At 39.3% G+C, this 20,467-nt stretch overlaps 1 protein-coding gene across 3 annotated transcripts in view; it reads right to left on the bottom strand.

Annotated features, from left to right (window-relative positions):
* The window catches only part of RBM6 (RNA binding motif protein 6), a 105,590-nt gene that overhangs the window by 58,656 nt on the left and 26,467 nt on the right, over positions 1-20,467 (bottom strand). The window contains exons 2-5 of one of the 3 annotated variants that reach the window (XM_044253533.1): positions 17,636-17,746; positions 11,858-13,136; positions 10,577-10,666; positions 9,291-9,360 (exon numbers count right to left, since the gene is read on the bottom strand). In XM_044253533.1, coding sequence (XP_044109468.1) covers positions 9,291-9,360; positions 10,577-10,666; positions 11,858-13,136; positions 17,636-17,679 — 1,483 coding nt within the window. In that variant the 5' untranslated portion in view covers positions 17,680-17,746. Of the gene's footprint in view, positions 1-9,290; positions 9,363-10,576; positions 10,667-11,857; positions 13,142-17,635; positions 17,747-20,467 lie in introns of those variants that run through there. The other 2 variants (XM_044253534.1, XM_044253537.1) reach the window with 2 other exon arrangements.

A 20,467-nucleotide genomic window follows, 5' to 3' on the forward strand; every position in this document is an offset into this window, starting at 1 on the left:
AACCATGAAAAGTCCGGTTTCATTTTAACTTTTTGAAAATTGGGGGACATCATTAACAATAACTTGCTGACCTCTCTGACCAATAATTATTTCCAACCATTCACTTAGGTGTTATTTTTTTTGAAAAGCTTTATTTATCTGGTAGAAAGAGAGAAAGCACGCACAAGCAAGGGGAGTGGCAGGCAAAGGGAGAAGTGGATTTCCTGCTGAGCAAGGAGGCCGAGATGGGACTGATCTCAGGACCTTGGGATTATGACCTAAGCTGAAGGCCGTGCTCAACTGACTGAATAACTCAACTGCCCCAGGTGTTACTCTTTTTTTAAAGATTTTATTTATTTATTTGACAGACAGAGATCACAAGCAGGCAGAGAGAGAGGAGGAAGCAGGCTCCCTGCTGAGCAGAGAACCCGATGCAGGGCTCGATCCCACAACCCTGGGATCATGACCCAAGCCGAAGGCAGAGCCCCCAACCCCCTGAGCCACCCAGGCGCCCCCCACCCAGGTGTTATTCTTTTTCTAAGCCTGTTGACTCTAAAATTTCTATGTTTGTCATCCTCTAGTGACTTTAGCATTAGAAATAACTGAACATATTTTGGGATGCTTGGGTGGCTCAATCAGTTAGGTGTCTGCCTTCAGCTTGGGTCATGATCCTGGGTTCTGGGATTGGGTCCCGCGTCAGGCTCCTTAGTCTAAGGGGAGCCTGCTACTCCCCCTGCTTGTACTCTCACTCTCTCTCACTGGCAAATAAAATAAATAAAATCTTAAAAAAAAAAAAAAAAAAGAACTAACCATTTTTCATCAAGTTATCCATAGTGGTAAACGTCAAACTTTCAGCCAAAAAGAACTCATGTAAGAACTCCCAGATCCCTTAAAAAAAAAACTGATTTATAAGATACTGTGACCTATTCAGATGAACACAGGAACATATATCCATTTTCCACAGAAACCGAAGCCCCTAAGGTCAAAGATTACAATGCTCATGATCACCAGCATATCCTCTGCACCTCAAGGCACTATAACTATTGGCTGAATAAATAAATCAATAAACAAACAATAACATTCTGTAGTAGTTTCAAAGGTAGAGTCCTATACTAATCAGAATGGCATGTACTTGGTAGGCAAATGAATCATAAGCTTTTCAAGGGGTACAGGGTGCTGTTTTATTTTTTAAAAGATGAAAATATAACAACATTTTCTAGGCACAACATAATGAATTGAACTGAGACTAGGGACAATCAATTATGAACTCTACCTATAAGGTTTAAGTACCAGTCAGTAAGCCATTAATACCTGGTTAAAGCTCTGTTAAATATTCTAAATACTCATGAAAATGCTTTTAAGAAATCAATCTTTATATGACTTGTCAACCAATTTTCAAGGTTTATTTTCTAAAACTGAGATGTAATTTATACCACAAAATAAACTCTTTTAAAGTGAACAATTCAAAGGCACCTGGCTGGCTCAGTAGGTGGTGTGCAACTCTTGGTCTCAGGACTACGGGTTCAAGCCCTACGCTGGGTGTAGAAATTACTTAAAATCTTAGGGGATGCCTGGGTGCCTCAGCCAGTTGGGTGTCCGACTCTTGGTTTAAGCTTGGGTCAGAGTTGACGTGTCTCTCTCCCTCCCCTCCCCCACTCTCTCATAAATAAAAATAAAATCTTAAAAAAAGTCTTGAGGGGTGCCTGGTCAGTTAAGTGTCTGACTCTTGATTTTGGCTCAGGTCATGATCTCAGGGTTGCGAGACAGCCTGTGTCAAGCTCTATGCTGGGTGTGTAGCCTGCTTAAGATTCTCTTTCTCCCTTTCCCTCTGCCTCTCCCCAGCACCCTCCAAAAAAACAAAAAACAAAACAAAATCCTTAAAAATAAAATAAAACAAAATAAACTGTACAATTCAGTGGTATATTTATAAAGTAGTGTCACCAAAGCTTACATATAAATTAGATAGAGGTCCTAAATGCTAATGTAACAAACATGGAAGCAGGTAAAAATTGTCTTAATTAACATTTTGAGGGTGCAGAATTTAAGCTAGAAAGGGTGAGCACAGATCAGATGTTCTGGTGTAAGGATAAAGTTAAAAGAAGAGGCCAATGTAGTTTCATATCCTATAAATAGTTTGTATGTAGAGCCTCTATCTTCTGCCCACTGAAGGTAGTAACATAATGACTTTCCCTCCGCGGACTGAAGCTAGAAGACATTTGGCTGCTGCATTATTCCCTCCCCCTGATTAGGGACCCTTTAATTCTTGCTACTCCAGCAGAAGAAACTTTCATGAATCCTTCTAAACACCCAAAGGCACTAGAAGCCCCATATAGACTTATACAACCTAGAAGACTCAGGCAAAGCCACCTGAGCATTTGGCCAAAGAGACAAGTACAGAAGCCAGAAGCAATTCTACCTAGAGAAGAGTGAGGAACTGGGAAAAGCAAGAAGCTAACAAAGGGCTAGAGTTCAAACACCTTCCCCATCTCGGAGACGCACATTCCATCTTGGCTAAATAGCTCTGGGGAAGAGGAAATGAATTGCCAATTAAAGCATCTGCTCATCGCTGTCATGCTATATTCCCATGCGATCTCTTCTATCATCAGATGTCACATACAGTTTAGGTAGAGATCTCCAAGATTATAAAGTCTACCAACCAAAACCCACAAAGGTGGTGGTTCTTGTTTCTAAATAAAATGATGCCTTGGGTTGTGAAGATGTTTCATTATCAGTTCTAGAATGAAACTCCAGGGGTGCCTGGGTGGCTCAGTTGGTTAAGCATCCGTCTTCAGCTCAAGTAGGGATCTTTAGGTCCTGGGATTGAGCCCTGCCTAAGGCTCTCTGCTCAGCAGGGAGTCTGCTTTTCCTTCTCCCTCTGTGCTCTCTCTCAAATAAATAAGTAAAATCTAAAAAATAAAATTTATAGACTAAAACTCTATACCCAAAAGCCCCAAGGAAAGGAAGAATGCAGGGAGTCCAGTAAAAGTCAACAATAATATTAAAACTTCCCTACCAGGGCTGCAGATTACCATAGCCATCCTTTGTAACTTAAGTGGTTTCAACAAAGGAGTTTAAATTGAAGAATGAGTCGGAATAGAAAATGAGGACCACCCAGATGCCCCAAGACATTTTTATTTTAAAAGCTTTGTCATCTTTGCTTAAGGCTCCTCTGTAAACACCCTCCCCAAATGTGGTACCAAATCTAGTAAGACTCCTGGCTGAAAACAATACCTTCTGCAGTTTTAGAAATGTGACAAGAAAATGGGATGCTTTCCAATTAGCCTATTGTCAGTTTTCCCCTAAAAACTAAAAATTTTTACTTGTCTAGTCTGTAAGTGCCAAAGTACTGCAAAAAAAAAATGTGTATTTGCATTTTCCAGCTCTATTTTTTCTAAATGACGTTAACTATTGTGTCTTTAGCTACTCCATTTGGAGTATCATCAACTATGCATGTCTTGTAGCATCAGGGTCAATCCATTTCACAATGGATTTCTGCTCCTAAAGTGACAGATTCTCTCTGGGTTTTTCTTCTTTTCTTAAAACTTCTATTTTATCAACATGATGGTAAAAACTCAAACCATTTCAATTGTGAAAAATGAAAGGTTATGATATAAGCCTGTTACTCAGGGCCACAGAAACTGTGCCCTTTTGTTAAATGAACGCTAACAGACTCAATGCAAGATATGCCTTCTTCCTACCACTACCTTCATTTAGCCTTCTAACTTTCCTATTAAAATTTTTTTGTTTGCTAAGTAATAAAACAGTACTGTAATAATTCTGTACCACTTCAGTAACTATGGAAAATTACTTTCTGTGTATGAGACATATTAGGAAACTTAATCCAGAAGCTGTATCAATTTGCTTAAATAATACAAATTCCTTTGGAAAAAGCATCATAGCATACTGGATGGCATGTAAATCCATCTAAAAACCAAGAACAATTCTATGTTCATAAGTTACAGAAACACTTTGGGGCGCCTGGGTGGCTCAGCTGGTTTGGCATCTGCCTTCGGCTCAGGTCGTGATCCCAGAGTCCTGGGATCAAGCCCCGCATTGGGCACCCTGCTCAGTGCAGAGTCTGCTTCTCCCTCTGCCTCTCCCTCCCTCTGTTCCTGCTCTCTCAAAAAATAAAATCTTTTAAAAAAGTGGTACTAATCTACCACCATTCCAAGATCTCTGGAGGAAATACGCTACATAAACAGAAAATACAACTAAGGGCATAAAATAGTATCAACCCTACTCTACCTCCTGCCACAGCTTACTACAGCAGAACTGGTATCAGGTAGGCAAGGCAAGTGTTTGCCATGGGCTCCTAAAGCACCTAAGCATTAGCCTTTTTGACTTAAAGAAGGTCCACCTGCTTGCTAAGTCTCTTCTAAACTGTACCAAAAAGTTCTAGAATAAAGAATATAATCGGGGCGCCTAGGTGGCTCAGTGGGTTAAGCCGCTGCCTTCGGCTCAGGTCATGATCTCAGGGTCCTGGGATCGAGCCCCGCATCGGGCTCTCTGCTCAGCAGGGAGCCTGCTTCCTCCTCTTTCTATCTCTGCCTGCCTCTCTGCCTACTTGTGATCTCTCTGCCAAATAAATAAATAAAATCTTTAAAAAAAAAAAGAATATAATCAATCCAATGCAGTGAGTGGTTCTCCCAATTCAGGGCACATCAAAATCACACAGATGACTTGTTAAAGCAATGATGGCTGGGCCTTTTCCGCAGAGTTTATGATTTGGTAGGTCTAAATCAAGGCTGGAGAATTTGTATTTCTTTCTTTCTATTTCCTTTTTTTGTCAGAGAGAGAGTACACAAGTAGGGGGAGCAGTAGGCAGAGGGAGGAGCAGGCTCCCCGCTGAGCAAGGAGCCCAATGTGGGACTCAATCCCAGGACCCTGGAATCACACCGAGCCCAAGGCAGAGAGGCTTAACCGACTGACCTAGCCAAGCATCCCGAGAATTTATATTTCTACCAAGGTCTGAGGTAGTGCTGACACTGCTGGTCCAGAACCCACTGTTGAGAACCACTGCACTATAGTTCACAGAGGCTGTTCATTGTAGTCTTTATCTTGAAAGATTTATGCTGATCACTTAACAATAAAATACATCAATTGTACTGTCAGTTTTTCAACTTTTTATTGAAAATCATTTCCAAGTTACAAAAAAGTTGCAAGAATAACAGCACAAAGAACACACATGGATGTTACCCAGATTCAGCTATTGATATATTTTTTTTCTTTTCTTTTTTATTTTTTTATTGTGTTATGTTACCATACAGTACATCATTAGTTTAGGATGTAGTGTTCCATGATTCACTGTTTGTGTATATAGCTACTGACATACTTTGTTGTATCTACTGTATCATTCATTACTCTCTTCCTACCCTGTCCATACACAGCAAGTATTTTTCCCTAAACCACATGAGAGAAAAAAGCATACAACTTGGTCCCCCACCCCTAAAAAACTTCAGTGTGTACTTCCTAACAAGGATGTTCTCTTATATAAATACAGTAGGTATCAGTTTCAGTGAATTTAACATCCATACACCACTACCACAATCCATACGGAGGAGTTCCATTCTGCCCAAAATTCCCTCATGCTTCCACTTTACAACTGACTCCTCCCCCAACACCCTGGCAACCACTACTTTCTACTCCTTTTAATTTTGCTTTTTCCAGAACATCACAGAAATGGAATCATGTTGTATGTAGTCCTTTTAAAAATTATGATCAAATACACATAACATAAAATACACCACTTAGCCGTTTTGCAGTGTTCAATTCAGTGGCATTTAAATACATTCACAACGTTATCCAACCATCCCCACTACCTGCTTCCAGAACATTTTTATCACCCCAAAAAGGAAACCCTATACCCATTAAGCAGTCACTCCCCATCTCCCCCTTCTCCAGCCTCAGACAACAGCCAAGCTACACAATTTGCTTTCTTATTCCATGGATATGCCTATTCTGGATATTTTATATAAATGGGATCATACTACATGTGCTCTTTTGTGCCTGGCTTCTTTCACTCAGCACAATGTTTTCAAGATTCATCCAAGTTATAGCATGTATCAGTATTTCATTCCTTTTTATGGCAGTGTGTAGCCTTTTCAGTCTGGTTTCTTTTACTCAGCACAATACCTGAGATTCCTCCACATTGTTACGTACATGTGTAGCTTTGTCATTTTTATTGCTGAGTAGTATTCCACTGTAGGCACACCAAAGTTTTTTAATCCAGCCACCAAATTTCACTCTCGATACTTTTCCCAGGAATGTAATCATTTCACTCAAGGTAATTTACAACTAATGGGGTTATAATATATTTGCAAGTGGCAAAAGAAAAACTCAAATATATATCACAGATGTAGCTTTACAACTCCTTATCTGGAACTCCAAAATCCCTTAAATATTAAGTGTTTTGGAAAATTTTCAAGTCATCTGAAGTCATTTGGAGACAAATCCTGACCTATGGTATACTGCATCTCTTTACAGTCTTTATAGTCCTCTCAGTGAGAATATTCACATATTTTGGTGCAGAAGTATTCTTATGACTGATATACATCCCACTGGGGGATATAATTCATATTTGATCTATGTACCACATTGCCCTTCTGTATTCAGAAAAAGTCACAAACTTATTTGACCCCACAGATTTTGGATAAAAGTTGTGGCCCTGTATTCACACAGCCCTAAATGAAACAAAAATTAAATCAATGATTACCAGAGTCAGTGAACAGGCATTAATCTTTTCTCTCCATTATAGACTGGTTCCCCATTACACCAACTAAACCTCTGCCCTACAGTCCCCTTCTTAAGAGCAACATCCATCCTGCATGGTCTTTGCAGGTTATTACAAGCCTAAGGAAACTGACTGCCATTTATGAAAGTTACCTCTTCTACTAAAATACACAAAAAGTCTTTTAACAAGCAAATGTTAAAAACATTCTTAAAACATCTGATTGCTTCAAGGCATATTCTTCAGCAGATATAAGGCTGCACTGCTCTGAAACCTAAATGACCCCTTTAACGTTCCTCACCTTTGAAGAGAACGCAGCTGCTATGAATACACATCACAGACACTTACTCATTCCACACATACTGAGAACCCATCAGTGCCAGAAGAGTGGCAAGCATGAGGGTAACAGGAAGGAACAAGATAGACAAGGCTCCCACTGTCATGAACTAACTCTCTGGGAGGAATAAGATACACAAAACCACTGAGAAAATACCAGAATGATCGATCCTATGACAATAAACCAGGATATGATGAAAAACCACCAAGGAGTGATTCTGGATTGCATGGTGAGGTAAAGCCTTGAGAGGTGAAACTGAAGCCAAGAACTAAATCCCAAAAAACGAGTGAGGATCAGAGGGAAGGACAGTGCAAAGGCCCTTTCAGAGAAAGAAGTCTGTACTCATCAAGTCTACAGAAAGGTTCAGTGTGGCTATAGCATAAGAAGAAAAGTGGAGAGCAGTATGGGATGAGCTCAAATAGCCAACGGCCAGCTCATGCAGGATTCTGTAAGTCAGAACAAAGAATTGTGAATTTCTTCCAAATGAGATGGAAGACCATTAGAGGATTTTAGGCATGGCAGTTAACATGATCTGACGGATATCTTCAAACATTCATTCTACTTGCCACGAAGAGATGGATAACATGGGACTGGTAATCCAAGTCTCTCATTAAAAAAAGAACCATGTATACATATTTAATACACTGTCAACTTCATATAATATAATGCGGAGAAAAGACTGTATTTCCTGAAAGGTGATTTTTTTTTTAAACCACTGTCTTGAATGATTTCACATGAGTATCAATGTCTTTGGTCTGCCAATTATATTTCTAATAGCTACTATACCATGCAAATTTAAGAACTACTTCTATGGACCTTATACATTAAGTATTACTCTGCTAATACATCTGACAATATAAAGTCAATGAGTACTAAAGAAATGAAGAGTTTAAGCTGCTATTTAAACTTCAAGACATCTCTACTTTCCTTAAAATACCAATACTTAATAAAAACACAGTTCATGAAATAAGACCAAAGCTGAGGTTACTGCTGTCAGTTAAAAAGTAACTGTGGTCTATAAATTCTTTTAGTTCCTAAAGATAATAGTACATCTAGAAAATGTGTATAAGACACGTGCAAAAAAAAAAAAAAAAAAAGACATGAATGTGTAAGAACAACATTACTACTCTTACATTTCCACAAATTGAGGAATTTTTTTTTTTGAGAATTGAGGCTTTTAAAACAAAAAAATACTTAGCTTTCTAGAAAAATATTTACAGAAAAAAATACTTCTGGACTTCACAAAAATACCAAATTATTTCAAGCACAAAAATTTATTTTTATGGATAGTTTTCCTCTGCAGAACCAAACTGAAGAAGCAGCTCTCTAATTAATACAAAGAAATTTATTCCATGGTAAACTGTTGAGAGGTAAACTATATCCTCAAAATACAGCATACTCTTACTTGAAGTGTTCTTTAATTTGGATTACTAAAATTCTAAGTTCTGTGAACAGATTAATGATCTACTTTCTTCAACTTAAAATCCCACAAGAGATCACTTGAAGACTACCTTCACTTTTAAATCATTTCATATTATACAGACTAAAATATCACTCAATGCCTTGAGTGCCTAGCATTTCACTTTCAGTTTTTTTGTACTAAGATTTGAAGGAACTGACCAAACATGATACTCTAAAACACTAGGACAATATTATGAAAAGTTTAATCTGTAGTTCAGACCACAGAGCAGAGGTCAAAGAGAAAGTTCTTCTCGATCTATTCATGGGTTTCAACAAAACAGCTGTTGCAGGGCTTCATTCTCAGAGCAAGATTGAAAATCCAAGAAACCGCTAATTTGTACAAGTTCTCTGGAAAGTTGTAAATTTCAGGCTGAAGCAATGAAATGTAAATTCTTAAACATAGTAAATTTATTACATCTTGCCAGGCTCAAACATAAACACTCCACCACAATGAAGAACATACATAGTAAATTTAATGATTATATAAAATATATTCAGGGATAAATGCTACAACACTAACTTTCTATCTTAAACGCTACAACACTCACTTTATATCTCATAGGCACTCAGAAGAACTGGCACATGCATCCTCATCGCCCATGTGTGGACAAACAGCCACAAAGAACCACAGCTAAGCCTAAAGTTGGCTGTTCTTTGAAGGCATCAATAGGAGGCTTCTGGAAATCTTAACCGTGGTTTCTTAAAATAACTTTGAGTAGCACATGATGCAGAAATGTGACAAAGACTCTTCCTAACCCAAGGCCACTGGCATGTGCAGAAACTCACCTGTGTTATACTCCTTCAACTCCAAGTCCTTTACAGGCACACCATCAGGAGTCCGAAAGGCATTAAGAATCTGCAAGAATATGGTGTATACACGAATGATGTAAATCATTAATCAAACACTGAATATTTAATTTTTCCTCCTTGATTTTATTCTAAGTAATGTAAGGCTATGATCACTTTATTAAGGCAAAATTAACCCATGTACATTCTAGGCATTCAAAACTGTTATGAGCAGAACATAATTACTCAAAAATTCCCAAGTACACAAAAAAGGCAGAAGAACATAACCATCAAGTACCCGAGCTCTGAAATCAGACTGCCTACGTTCCAAGCCTCTCTTGCTCTCTTGCTGTGTAACTTTTCAGTGCCCAGTTTCTCATCTGTTAAACATAAGATTATGCCCTGGGCTCATGCCAGTCCAGAGCCATGGCACTTAACTCCCTCAGCCCGGTCAGGTTATTTTTCCCATCTTCAGAAGGACTGTTCTCTCGAAGCATTCAGGCCTGGGCTCAAATGTCATTTCCTTAGCGATACCTTCCCCCAACTACCCAAATGAAAATAGCCCCTAGCCCAGTTATGCTCAACACCTTTATTTTAGTTTCCTTTAGATCATTTATCACTGCCTGAAATTGTGTTTTTTGTTTACTTTTTTATTATCCATGGACACAGTGACTTTATAATACTCACTGCAGCATCACTCAGTGCCTAGCATGTGCTTGGTGCTTTGTATTTGGAAGGAATGAATAAAGAGTACCTATTCCTAGGATGCAGTCAAAATTAAAGAACTAATGCTAGTAAGCATCACATGACACCTGGCACAGAGTAAACACAGTCTGCTCTTCCTATTATAAAAGCCTGACCATATTTTCCTCTAAGTTCAGCCATTACAGTCAGTCCTTCAACACTGAAGAGTTATGCATCTCCTAGTTTTTACTACTGTAAATAAACTGCATCTTTATGTATGCAATCCAATGCTCCCTCTGGGATTATGTCTTAAGGGATGATTACCAGGTCTGAGGATAGCAATCATGAACCTCACCTCAGTGAGTGAATGCGTAACTGCTGAAATCTACGTAAATTCTATGGATTGTACCCAAGCCAACTTGCTGGTTTAGCTACTGTACTATAGTAATGTAAGATGCGAACACTGCAGGAAGGACACCCAAAATTTCCCTGTAAGTTTCTTTGCACCTTCCTATGAATCTATTAATTTTTCAAAACAAAAAAGTAAAAATAATTTTTTAATTGACAAAAAAGGGAAAAAGAAAAAGGAAAAAGAGCCTTACCTCTTCTTTTGTGGCATTTTCAGGCACCCCACTTAATCGAATAAGCTTGCTTGGTTTTTCCTCATTTGGGCCAGTCCTATAATCTTGATCCTTGAATCCAGAATAAAAAATTATTTCAGAAATAAAAGCATGTTATTTTGCAAATGAAAGCAAAGTTGAAATGCAAGTTCTAAGTATCAAATATCAAAATCACTTGCATCACATTAAGATATGTAAAATTTTAATTCTCTACTTTTCTGAGTTCCAAAATTTGATTTCAAATCAATAGTATATAAGTGTGCTAAAATCAAGGCTCACTGAGGAGTCTTGAAATAGTAAAGCAGAACATTAAGAGAAACAGTGCTGAATAGGACTTATAACCATGAAAAAAAAAAACACTAACATTGTAAAAAATATTTTTCACATAATAAAAAAATATGTATACATATATAAATATATATATGTAAAATTTTCCTTTCCTGAATGAGAAAATAGGAAAAAAATTTTTTATTATTATTATTATTTTTAAAGATTTTATTTGACAGAGAGAGATCACAAGTAGGCAGAGAGGCAGGCAGAGAGAGAGAGGAGAAAGCAGGCTCCCCGCTGAGCAGAGAGCCTGATTAGAGACTCGATTCCAGGACCCTGAGATCATGACCTGAGCCGAAGGCAGCGGCTTTAACTGACTGAGCCACCCAGGCGCCCCGGAAAAAAAATTTTAATCAGGTGCCATTTGTCAAAGATCTCAACTATAAATAAATTTCAGAACAAAATCAAAAGGTGTCATCTGACCATACAAGAGTACAATTCAGAGAAACCTGTATTTTCTGTATTCACAGAAGCCTCAACTGCACCATCCTCTCTTACTCTTTAAAAAGTGTCCTGATCTTGGGGCTCTTAGGTGGCTCAGTGGGTTAAGCCTCTGCCTTCGGCTCAGGTCATGATCTCAGGGTCCTGGGATGGAGCCCCACATTGGGCTCTCTGCTCAGCGGGAAGCCTGCTTCCCTCTCTTCCTCTGTCAGTCCCTCTGCCTACTTGTGATCTCTCTCTCTCTCTGTCAAATAGATAAAATATTTTGGGGGGGGGAGTATCTCTATACCCAACATGGAGCTCACACTTACAATCCTGAGCTCTAGAGTCATAATCTCTACTAACTGAACCAGTCAGGTACCCCCATTTTGTTTTTTAATGATTATAGAAGGGGAGACCCATGACCAAGGATCCTGGACCCTACGCTTCATCCTTCAGAAATGCCTTATGATACAACAAGAAGCAGAAAAGCAATCTATTCCATTAATATACCTGAAGGTCCCGCTGGGCATCTCGGGAGGTTTTGCCCTCTGGAAAAGACTTGCTCTGACCATAGCCAAATATCTGGCTTCCCGGCAGCCTGTGATCCACATCACGGTACTCCATGCTTCTGTAATCAGTGTCTTCCCGGCCAAGAAAGTCCAGACCACCTTCTTCTTTAAACACACCAGTATCTGAACTCTGTTGTTCCCCTCCAGAAAGTTGTGACTTGTCTTGGTCTTGAAGTGGACTCCGGCTGTCTTGAAAGTCCGATGTGGACTCATGTTCAAAGGCCGCATCTTGTTTTTCTCCTTCTCTGGTTTCTGAATGTTCAAATTCTCCCTTCTGAATGCCAAAAGCAGGCCTTTCTGTTGTATGGTCATGTGTGGATTCTTCTCTCTTGTTCACGTTCATACCAGAATGTTCTCTATCTTGTGTAGAGGGTTGTATGTAATCCAAAATATTTGGATCCACAGAGGGCATCTCCCTATCTTTAAACTCCATACAAGGTCCCACCTCTCTGCTCCTAAAATCCTGATCAGTCCTGGACCGGTGTCTACCTCTGAAATCTGAATGTGGCGTATCCCTGTCCCTAAAGTCTAGATCACTAGTACCTGAACCTCGGCCTCTGAAGTCCACCTGTGTACCATCTTTGTCCCTGAAGTCCAAATCAGATACATCTCTATTCCTAAAGTCAGAACGGGACTGATCTCTGGCCCTGAAATCCAGATCTGATAAATCTCGTCCCCTAAAATCGGTGTGGGATCCATCCCGGCCTCTAAAATCTAAGTCGTAAGTGCCCCGGCCCCTGAAGTCAGATGAAGGAGCATCCCTACCTCTGAAATCAACAGTGTGAGCATCCCTGTCTCTGTAGTTCATGTGAGATGTCTCCCTACCTCTATAATCCATAGAAGTCCCATCTCCACCCCTATAGTCCATTGGTGGTCCTTCTCTATCCCGAAAATCCCCAGAATGTATGTCCCTACCCCTGAAGTCCAACTGTGATGAATCTCTGCTCTGGAAATCAGAAGATGAAAAATCTCCCCCCCTAAAATCATGTCCAGGTCCCTCCCCTCCTCGATAGTCACCATGCGGTCCGTCTCTAGCTCCATAGCTGAAAGAATGCTCCTCTACATTTGCAAAGGGAGGCCCCGAATGCCCCTGGAAATCAAAGGGAAGTGAATCTCTGCCAGGAAAGTTGCCAGAGTGTCTCTCTTGAGCATGACTCTTAAGGGGAGGAGGAGGATAATCCCTGTTCCACCCGGGAGCAAACCTTTCTTCTTGGCTCCCACTGTAGAAACAAAGACAGTGTTATTCATATTGTCCAGAGAGTTTGAAATCTACACACCAGCATATTCTTCTCTAATCACAGCACATTCTTCTGTAAACATTTTTTTTTTTTGGCAGAGTTCTGTAACAAGGTCCTAGATCTGCAGAAAACAGCAATGTTTTGCTATTTTAAGACGAAGTGGCGGAGTAAACTTTTATGTTCCCATTTCAGAACACGAGGAAAGTCAACACAAGGTTTTCAACATGACTGCTGCAGAAAAAGCTTTCACCCAGTCCTGCAACAGGGAAAATCCGCAACACCAGATAAGCTAGCAATGGTGACACACTACAAAAATTTCCATTTCCTACAGCCAGGGAACTTAGAATTCCAAGATCAACATGATGATTCCTATACGTCAAATAAATCAATGCACTATAAATGTATTACAGTAAATTTCAGGAGGTGTCTTTCTCATTTCTGCATACAACGATAATATTGCAAAATATTTGATTACAGCTACAGCACAGACACCACCCAGATCGGAATGGATGTACGCCCAAAATGAAGGAACACTGGCTGTAAATCACCAGTAGGAGCACACAAGGGTACACCAGCTGAGCATAAACCCTGGCTGCATCTAAAAATCCAGTTCTACACTGGCTCCACCTAGAAGCGCTCTCACCTGGGTCCTATTATTTTAACTACCCAAGAGTATCACAAAAGGCAGCATGAATCTGCTACAAAGCATATGTACGTCAACTTAGCCAAGCAACAGCATCTAGTTTAATGCTGAAAGGGACCTAGAGAGAGCATTAGGCCTCCAAGTATTATTTCCAGGTCCCAAAGGAAAAAGCTTATATTTCAGATTCTAATGCCTCATACTAGTTTTTCATAGTAGTAAAATATATTTAAAAATAAGCAAAGTATTAAATTCACATGCTCAGTTTACAAAACTCAAGAGATAAATGAGAACTGGCCTACTCTTTCATTCTACCCAATTCTTCCCTTTGCCTAGCCTTCAGACCATTTACACACTTAGGCTTTGGTAAAAAGGAATTTAAATAGGCAATTAGATACCTATGAGCCTGAGCTTAAGGATGAGGGGAGGGTACAAAAAAAGAAAACAGGAAATGATCTGAAAGGCTATCTGCTATTTAGCAGTAAAACAAAAAAAATCACGTCCAACTCCGTTCTCTCCTACCAGAATATACAGGATATGACCCTCTGAGCACAGACTATACCACGAGAGAAAAACTCAAAGGACAACTGATTCTGGGTCACTCAGTTCAGGAGAAAGAGTTACAAGGCCAAACCCTTTCTTAAAGTAATAGGACTTCAACAACAGTAACCTGAACATTAGAATGATGCATATTTAATGGCTTTTCGGAACATGATGACTTCCATTAGCTCCCATTAACATTAGTAATGTCTGTGTGGTTCATCCCAAGAGGAGCAAGTTGAAACAGTCTTCGTATTTTGCACTAAAATTAAGACATTATCACTAACTCTAGTGTCTCTCATATTTAAAATCATCAAATCCCAACAGTTAGCTTATAAGAAGACTTAAGCTTCAGCAAACACTCATGGGTGCTGAGGCATCTAAACCTACATGTTTTCTGACCAGAGTGTTTCTAACACTGTCTTTGAATACTGCTCTGAAGATTATACTACCCTCTTAAGTTGGGAGGATCAAATAGATCTAGAGTAACCTACTGTACTAGCGTTCTTAGAAATGTATTTTATGCAGACTATTCAAGAAACAGTTCTATTAACATAAAATAGCAGTGATTATGAAAATCATTTTCAATCAAATAAAATTTAAGAAGCTGATAAAATAAAATGTAAAATCATTTTCCTGTAAGATACCTTTTTTTTAAAGTTTTTGTTTTTGTTTTTTTTGACACAGAGAGAGAGATCACAAGTAGGCAGAGAGGCAGGCAGAGAGAGAAGGGGAAGCAGGCTTCGCGCTGAGCAGAGAGCCTGATGCGGGGCTCGATCCCGAGAACATGACCTGAGCTAAAGGCAGAGGCCCAACCCACTGAGCCACCCAGGTGTCCCTGTAAGAAAAGATGCCCCTTTTAAAAAGAAAATCCAAATTAGTCTTCCAAAAAGTTATGCTATATAAATTACATCTCCCTTCTAGTCAAAGACCTTAAAAACAGCACGTAATAACTTATATTTAAACTAAAATTATGGGCACCTGGGTGGCTCAGTTGGTTGAGCAACAGCCTTTGGCTCAGGTCATGATCCTGCAGTCCCGAGACTGAGTCCCACATCGGGCTCCCTGGTCATCGGGAAGTCTGCTTCTCCCTCTGACCCTCTCCCCTCTCATGCTCTCTCTCTCTCTCTCTCTCTCTCAAGTAAATAAATAAAATCTTAAAAGAAAAAAAAAACCCTAAAATTAAGGTGGAGGAATATAATTTTAAATAACAAACTGGTCAAACAAAAAATGTTCTGAAAATGTTTTTTCAAGTTACAAAATAGAGCAAAGGTTACCCAACATTTCTGAAGGCTTAACTACACAATCTAAATAAATAAAAAAATTTTAAAAATAATCTAAATTAGGCAAATTCTGTACAAAATAGGCTTACTTACAAAATAGTTATCCATAAATATAAGTAAAAAAGAATAGATTACAACCTAAATATTTAAAAATGTTGATGTATAAGCCCACTGATCTAGACTAGGCATCGGTTAACTTTCCACAAAAAAGCCAGATAGTATCGGTATTAGGATTTGCAGTCTGTCACAACTATTCAACTCTGCCATTGTGGCATAGAAGCAAACACACACAATATCTAAACAAATGATCATGGGTGTATTACAATAAAACAAAAGTGAGCTAAAGACTATAATTTGCTGACCACTGATGCAGACCTTAAATTTTGAAAAGAAAAATGTACCTAGCATCATCACCATTGCTTTAACTTAAAGACTGCTGAGCCAAAAGTAAAGACCACTATCTAGTATTTATGAAACACTAGCTTTACTAAATATTTTATGGATTTTTAAAACTCAGTTCCCTATCTAATTTTTCACTAGAACCCCCAGCTTCAGAATGAGAACACCTCTTGAATTCGTGTGATAAAAACTTGCCAATCCAAAAGAAAATTTACTAGTAACAGAAGTTTCAATTGGAGCATTTAAAAAATATATACATATATATTTATAACATACATATAAATATGTAATATATAATTTTAAAGATCAGATTTCTTTGCCATACACCAAGTAAAATAATAAAACCATAAATCATAAAAATCACATTCCTTTGGCATTTTATTAATTGTAAGCATAATACAAAAGTTTTAAAAATACAGCCATCATCATTTATTATATTGGCTATAAAAAAAAATTAACTCCCTACAGATCTAAAATATAATCTACTAATAAGTGAAAGGTACTACTTTGTCAACTCATCTTTGTACCCAGTAACACTTAATATTGAAAATACCTTAGAAAATTGCATCCTGTAATTTTTTTTCTCAGAACTATTTTTGATAACTGAAACACAATTTGCCATGGGCCCAACTCAGCTCTGGATTCTAGACATAAATTAGTGAAATTAACAAAACTTTTATTTACATATATAAATGTTCATGTATGTTTTTGCTAGCTTTCCTTATTCGCCAAGTATGTATTACTTTGTTAAAAGAGATTTTAAAAAAATAATTGGAGGATTATTTTTTAATGTTTAAAAAGTGCTGAAACAGGAGTGCCTGGGTGGCTCAGTGGGTTAAAACCTCTCCCTTCAGCTCAGGTCATGATCCCAGGGTCCTGAGATCGAACCGCACATTGGGATCTCTGCTCAGCAGGGAGCCTGCTTCCCCCTCTCTCTCTCCACCTACTTCTCTGCCTACTTGTGATCTGTCTGTCAAACAATAAATAAAATCTTAAAAAAAAAAAAAGAAGTGCTGGGGCATCTAGGTGGCTCAGTGGGTTAAGCCTCTGCCTTTTTGACTCAGGTCATAATCTCAGGGTCCTCGGACGGAACCCCACATTGGGCTCTCTGCTCAGTGCGGAGCCTGCTTCCCCCTTTCTCTCTGCCTGCCTCTCTGCCTACTTGTGATCTCCGTCTGTCAAATAAATAAAATTAAAAAAAAAAAAAAAAAAGTGCTGAAACATTGGGACACTTGGGTGGCTCGGTCAGTTAGGTGTCTGTTTTTGGCTAAGCTCAAGTTCCCAGGGCCCTAGGACTGACTTCCACATTGAGCTCCTTGCTTAGTGGGGAGCCTGCTCCTCCCTCTGCCTGCTGCTCCCCCGTTTGTGCTCAGTCTCTCTCCGACAAATGAATGAAATCTTGAAAGAAAAAAAAAAAAGTGCTGACACACAAAACACTTGGCATGCTCAGTATTCAACCTCACAAACGCTTTGGAAACGACTAGAAATTTTTAAAATAGTTTCTATTTTTAAAAAGCCGAGCTATTTCTATAATATCCCTCTTTATGATAGACCAAAAAATATTATATATCTTTATCATTAAAATATTACAATTTCAGTATTCAAATTTCAAGACTTACCGAAAAGGTCCTGTTCTGTTAGCAGATCGAGAATCCCCCCACATCTCTTTCTATGTTAAGAGAGCCCAGTAAGTAGATCCTTTTGCTACCAAACTCTGGTTATAGTAGTACCTGTATAAAATAAACCACAAAATATAAACATATTAGAACATGAAGAAAAAAACTAAACTAATTTCTTCCACCTTGCTTTATCAGGAACAACAACAGGGATATTTTTGGAAGTCACTTTTTTTTTTTTTTAAAGATTTTATTTATTTATTTATTTGACAGAGAGAAATCACAAGTAGATGGAGAGGCAGGCAGAGAGAGAGAGAGGGAAGCAGGCTCCCTGCTGAGCAGAGAGCCCGATGCGGGACTCGATCCCAGGACCCTGAGATCATGACCTGAGCCGAAGGCAGCGGCTTAACCCACTGAGCCACCCAGGCGCCCTTGGAAGTCACTTTTAATTTTTTTTTTTTTTTTAAATTTTAGAGAGAGGGAGGGAGCATGCATGTCCTAGTGGGGTAAAGGGGAGAGGGAGAGGGAGTCTCAAGCAGACTCCACACTGAGCACAGAGCCTGACGCAGGGCTCGATCTCATGGCCCTGAGATCACAATCTGAGCCAAAACCAAGAGTCAGGTCACTTAATCGGTTATGCCACCCAGGCACCCCGGAAGTCACTTTCAAACATTTACTTACTAATTTATAACAAGAATAACAAGAAAAATACTTTTTTTTTTTTTGAGGGAATGAGCAAGCGAGAGAGGTGGGGAGGGGCAGTGGGAGAAGAGGAGAATCCCAAGCAGGCTCAATGCCCAATGGTAGAGCCCTATGTGGGACTTGTTCTGACAACACTGTGATCACAACCTGAGACAAAATCAAGAGCTGGACACTCAACCAACTGGGTCACCCAGGTACCCCAAGAGAAATAAAAAAATTTTTTTAAAGATTTTAGTTATTTATTTGAGAGAGAGATCACAAGTAGGCAGAGAGGCAGGAAGAGAGAGATGGGGAAGCAGGCTCTCCACCGAGCTGACAGCCCGATGCAGGGCTCTATCCCAGGACCCTGAGACCATGACCTGAGCTGAAGGCAGAGGCTTGACCCACTGAGCCACCCAGGCACCCAGAGAAATACATTTTTAATTAAAAATTAAATTTAAACATTAAAATTAAATTTAAAACATTTTAAATTAAAAATGTATTTCTCTTGGGGTGTCTGGGTGGCTCAGTCAGTTAAGTGTCTGCCTTCAGCTCAGGTCATGATCCCAGAGTCCTGGGACTGGTCCAGCTCCCCACTCCGCAGGGAGTCTGCTTCTCCCTCTGCTTCTGCTCCTCTCTCCCACTCATGATCACTCTCTCTCTCAAATAAATGAAGTCTTAAAAAAAATGTGCACTCTGGGGCATCCTAAGTTTCTCAATGTCATAAGAATGGTTTATGTTTTCTAAATATTTACTAATTTTTCTATCCTCCATTCCCCTTCCTTTTTGGAAACAGCATCTTTAATATTAACACCATTCAGTCGATGGCTGATCCTATACAATCTTGCTTAGTCAATCAGAATAGTCTACCGCTCTCATCACAGTAATTGCTCTAAAAATGGGCATGTACCAAGATGTACCATACTATGAGATAAACATTATTTAGAATTAAAACAAATCAAAACCTAGCAAAAAAGCTCTTTATCTGCTTCTTAACTGTCTGATTGTATCAGGAAGAGAACTATTAACAGAGAACAGAGATTCCCCTTTATCAAAACTCTTATCTGCAAAGTCTGTTTCTCAAACATCTCTTCTCACCTTTATGCTAAGGGTCTTCCTCTCCTTTGTACTCTCAGGTCCCTAACCCTCTCCTTATTTGGTATGTCATATAAACCTCATGCTGCCGGACTGCCTTGGAAATGTCATAGTTGCATGGATGCCTCATGCATAGATTCCCCATATGTATGACACTATATTTAATTTTCTCCTGCTAAAAGATAAATAAAATTAAAACTAAAAATGGGCATGTAACCAAAGTCAACCTGAGAAGTCATCTCCACAACCTTTGCTGCAGTTACTAAAAAAGATGCAAACTTTCACCACTGTGGATTTGGCAACAGCTTTTTTTTTTTTTTTAAAGATTTATTTATTTATTTATTTATTTTACAGAGAGAGATTACAAGCAGGCAGAGAGGCAGACAGAGAGAGAGAGGAGGAAGCAGGTTCCCTGCTGAGCAGAGAGCCCGATGTGGGACTCGATCCCAGGACCCTGAGATCATGACCCGAGCCGAAGGCAGCGGCTTAACCCACTGAGCCACCCAGGCGCCCAGCTTCTTAAATATGACACCGAAAGCACAAGGAAAAAATTAAGTAGACTTCACCAAAATCAAAAACTTTTGTGCAAACAAAGTACACTACCAAGAGAGTGAAAAGACAAACCACATTTCAGCAAAATGGCAGATGAGGAAGTTCCAAAGTCTCATTCTTCCACAGAAACATCAAAAAACAGCAGTAAATGTTTGAGCCAGCTCTGCTGGGGCTTAGAAAACAGCCAAAGGTGCATAACAACGAAGAGAATGTGCAATCAAGAATAAGCTATCTTGGGCGCCTGGGTGGCTCAGTGGTTAAGCCTCTGCTTTCAGCTCAGGTCATGATCTCAGGGTCCTGGGATCGAGTCCCACATCAGGCTCTCTGCTCAGCAGGGAGCCTGCTCTCCTCCCCCTCCCCTCCTCTCTGCCTACTTGCAATCTCTGTCTGTCAAATAAATAAATAAAATCTTAAAAAAAAAAAAAAAAGAATAAGCTATCTTTGGGGCGCCTGGGTGGCTCAGTGGGTTGGGGCCTCTGCCTTCGGCTCAGGTCATGATCTCGGGGT

The sequence above is a fragment of the Neovison vison genome, chromosome 6, assembly GCF_020171115.1.
Source record: "Neovison vison isolate M4711 chromosome 6, ASM_NN_V1, whole genome shotgun sequence".
In the NCBI taxonomy this organism is placed as follows: domain Eukaryota; kingdom Metazoa; phylum Chordata; class Mammalia; order Carnivora; family Mustelidae; genus Neogale; species Neogale vison.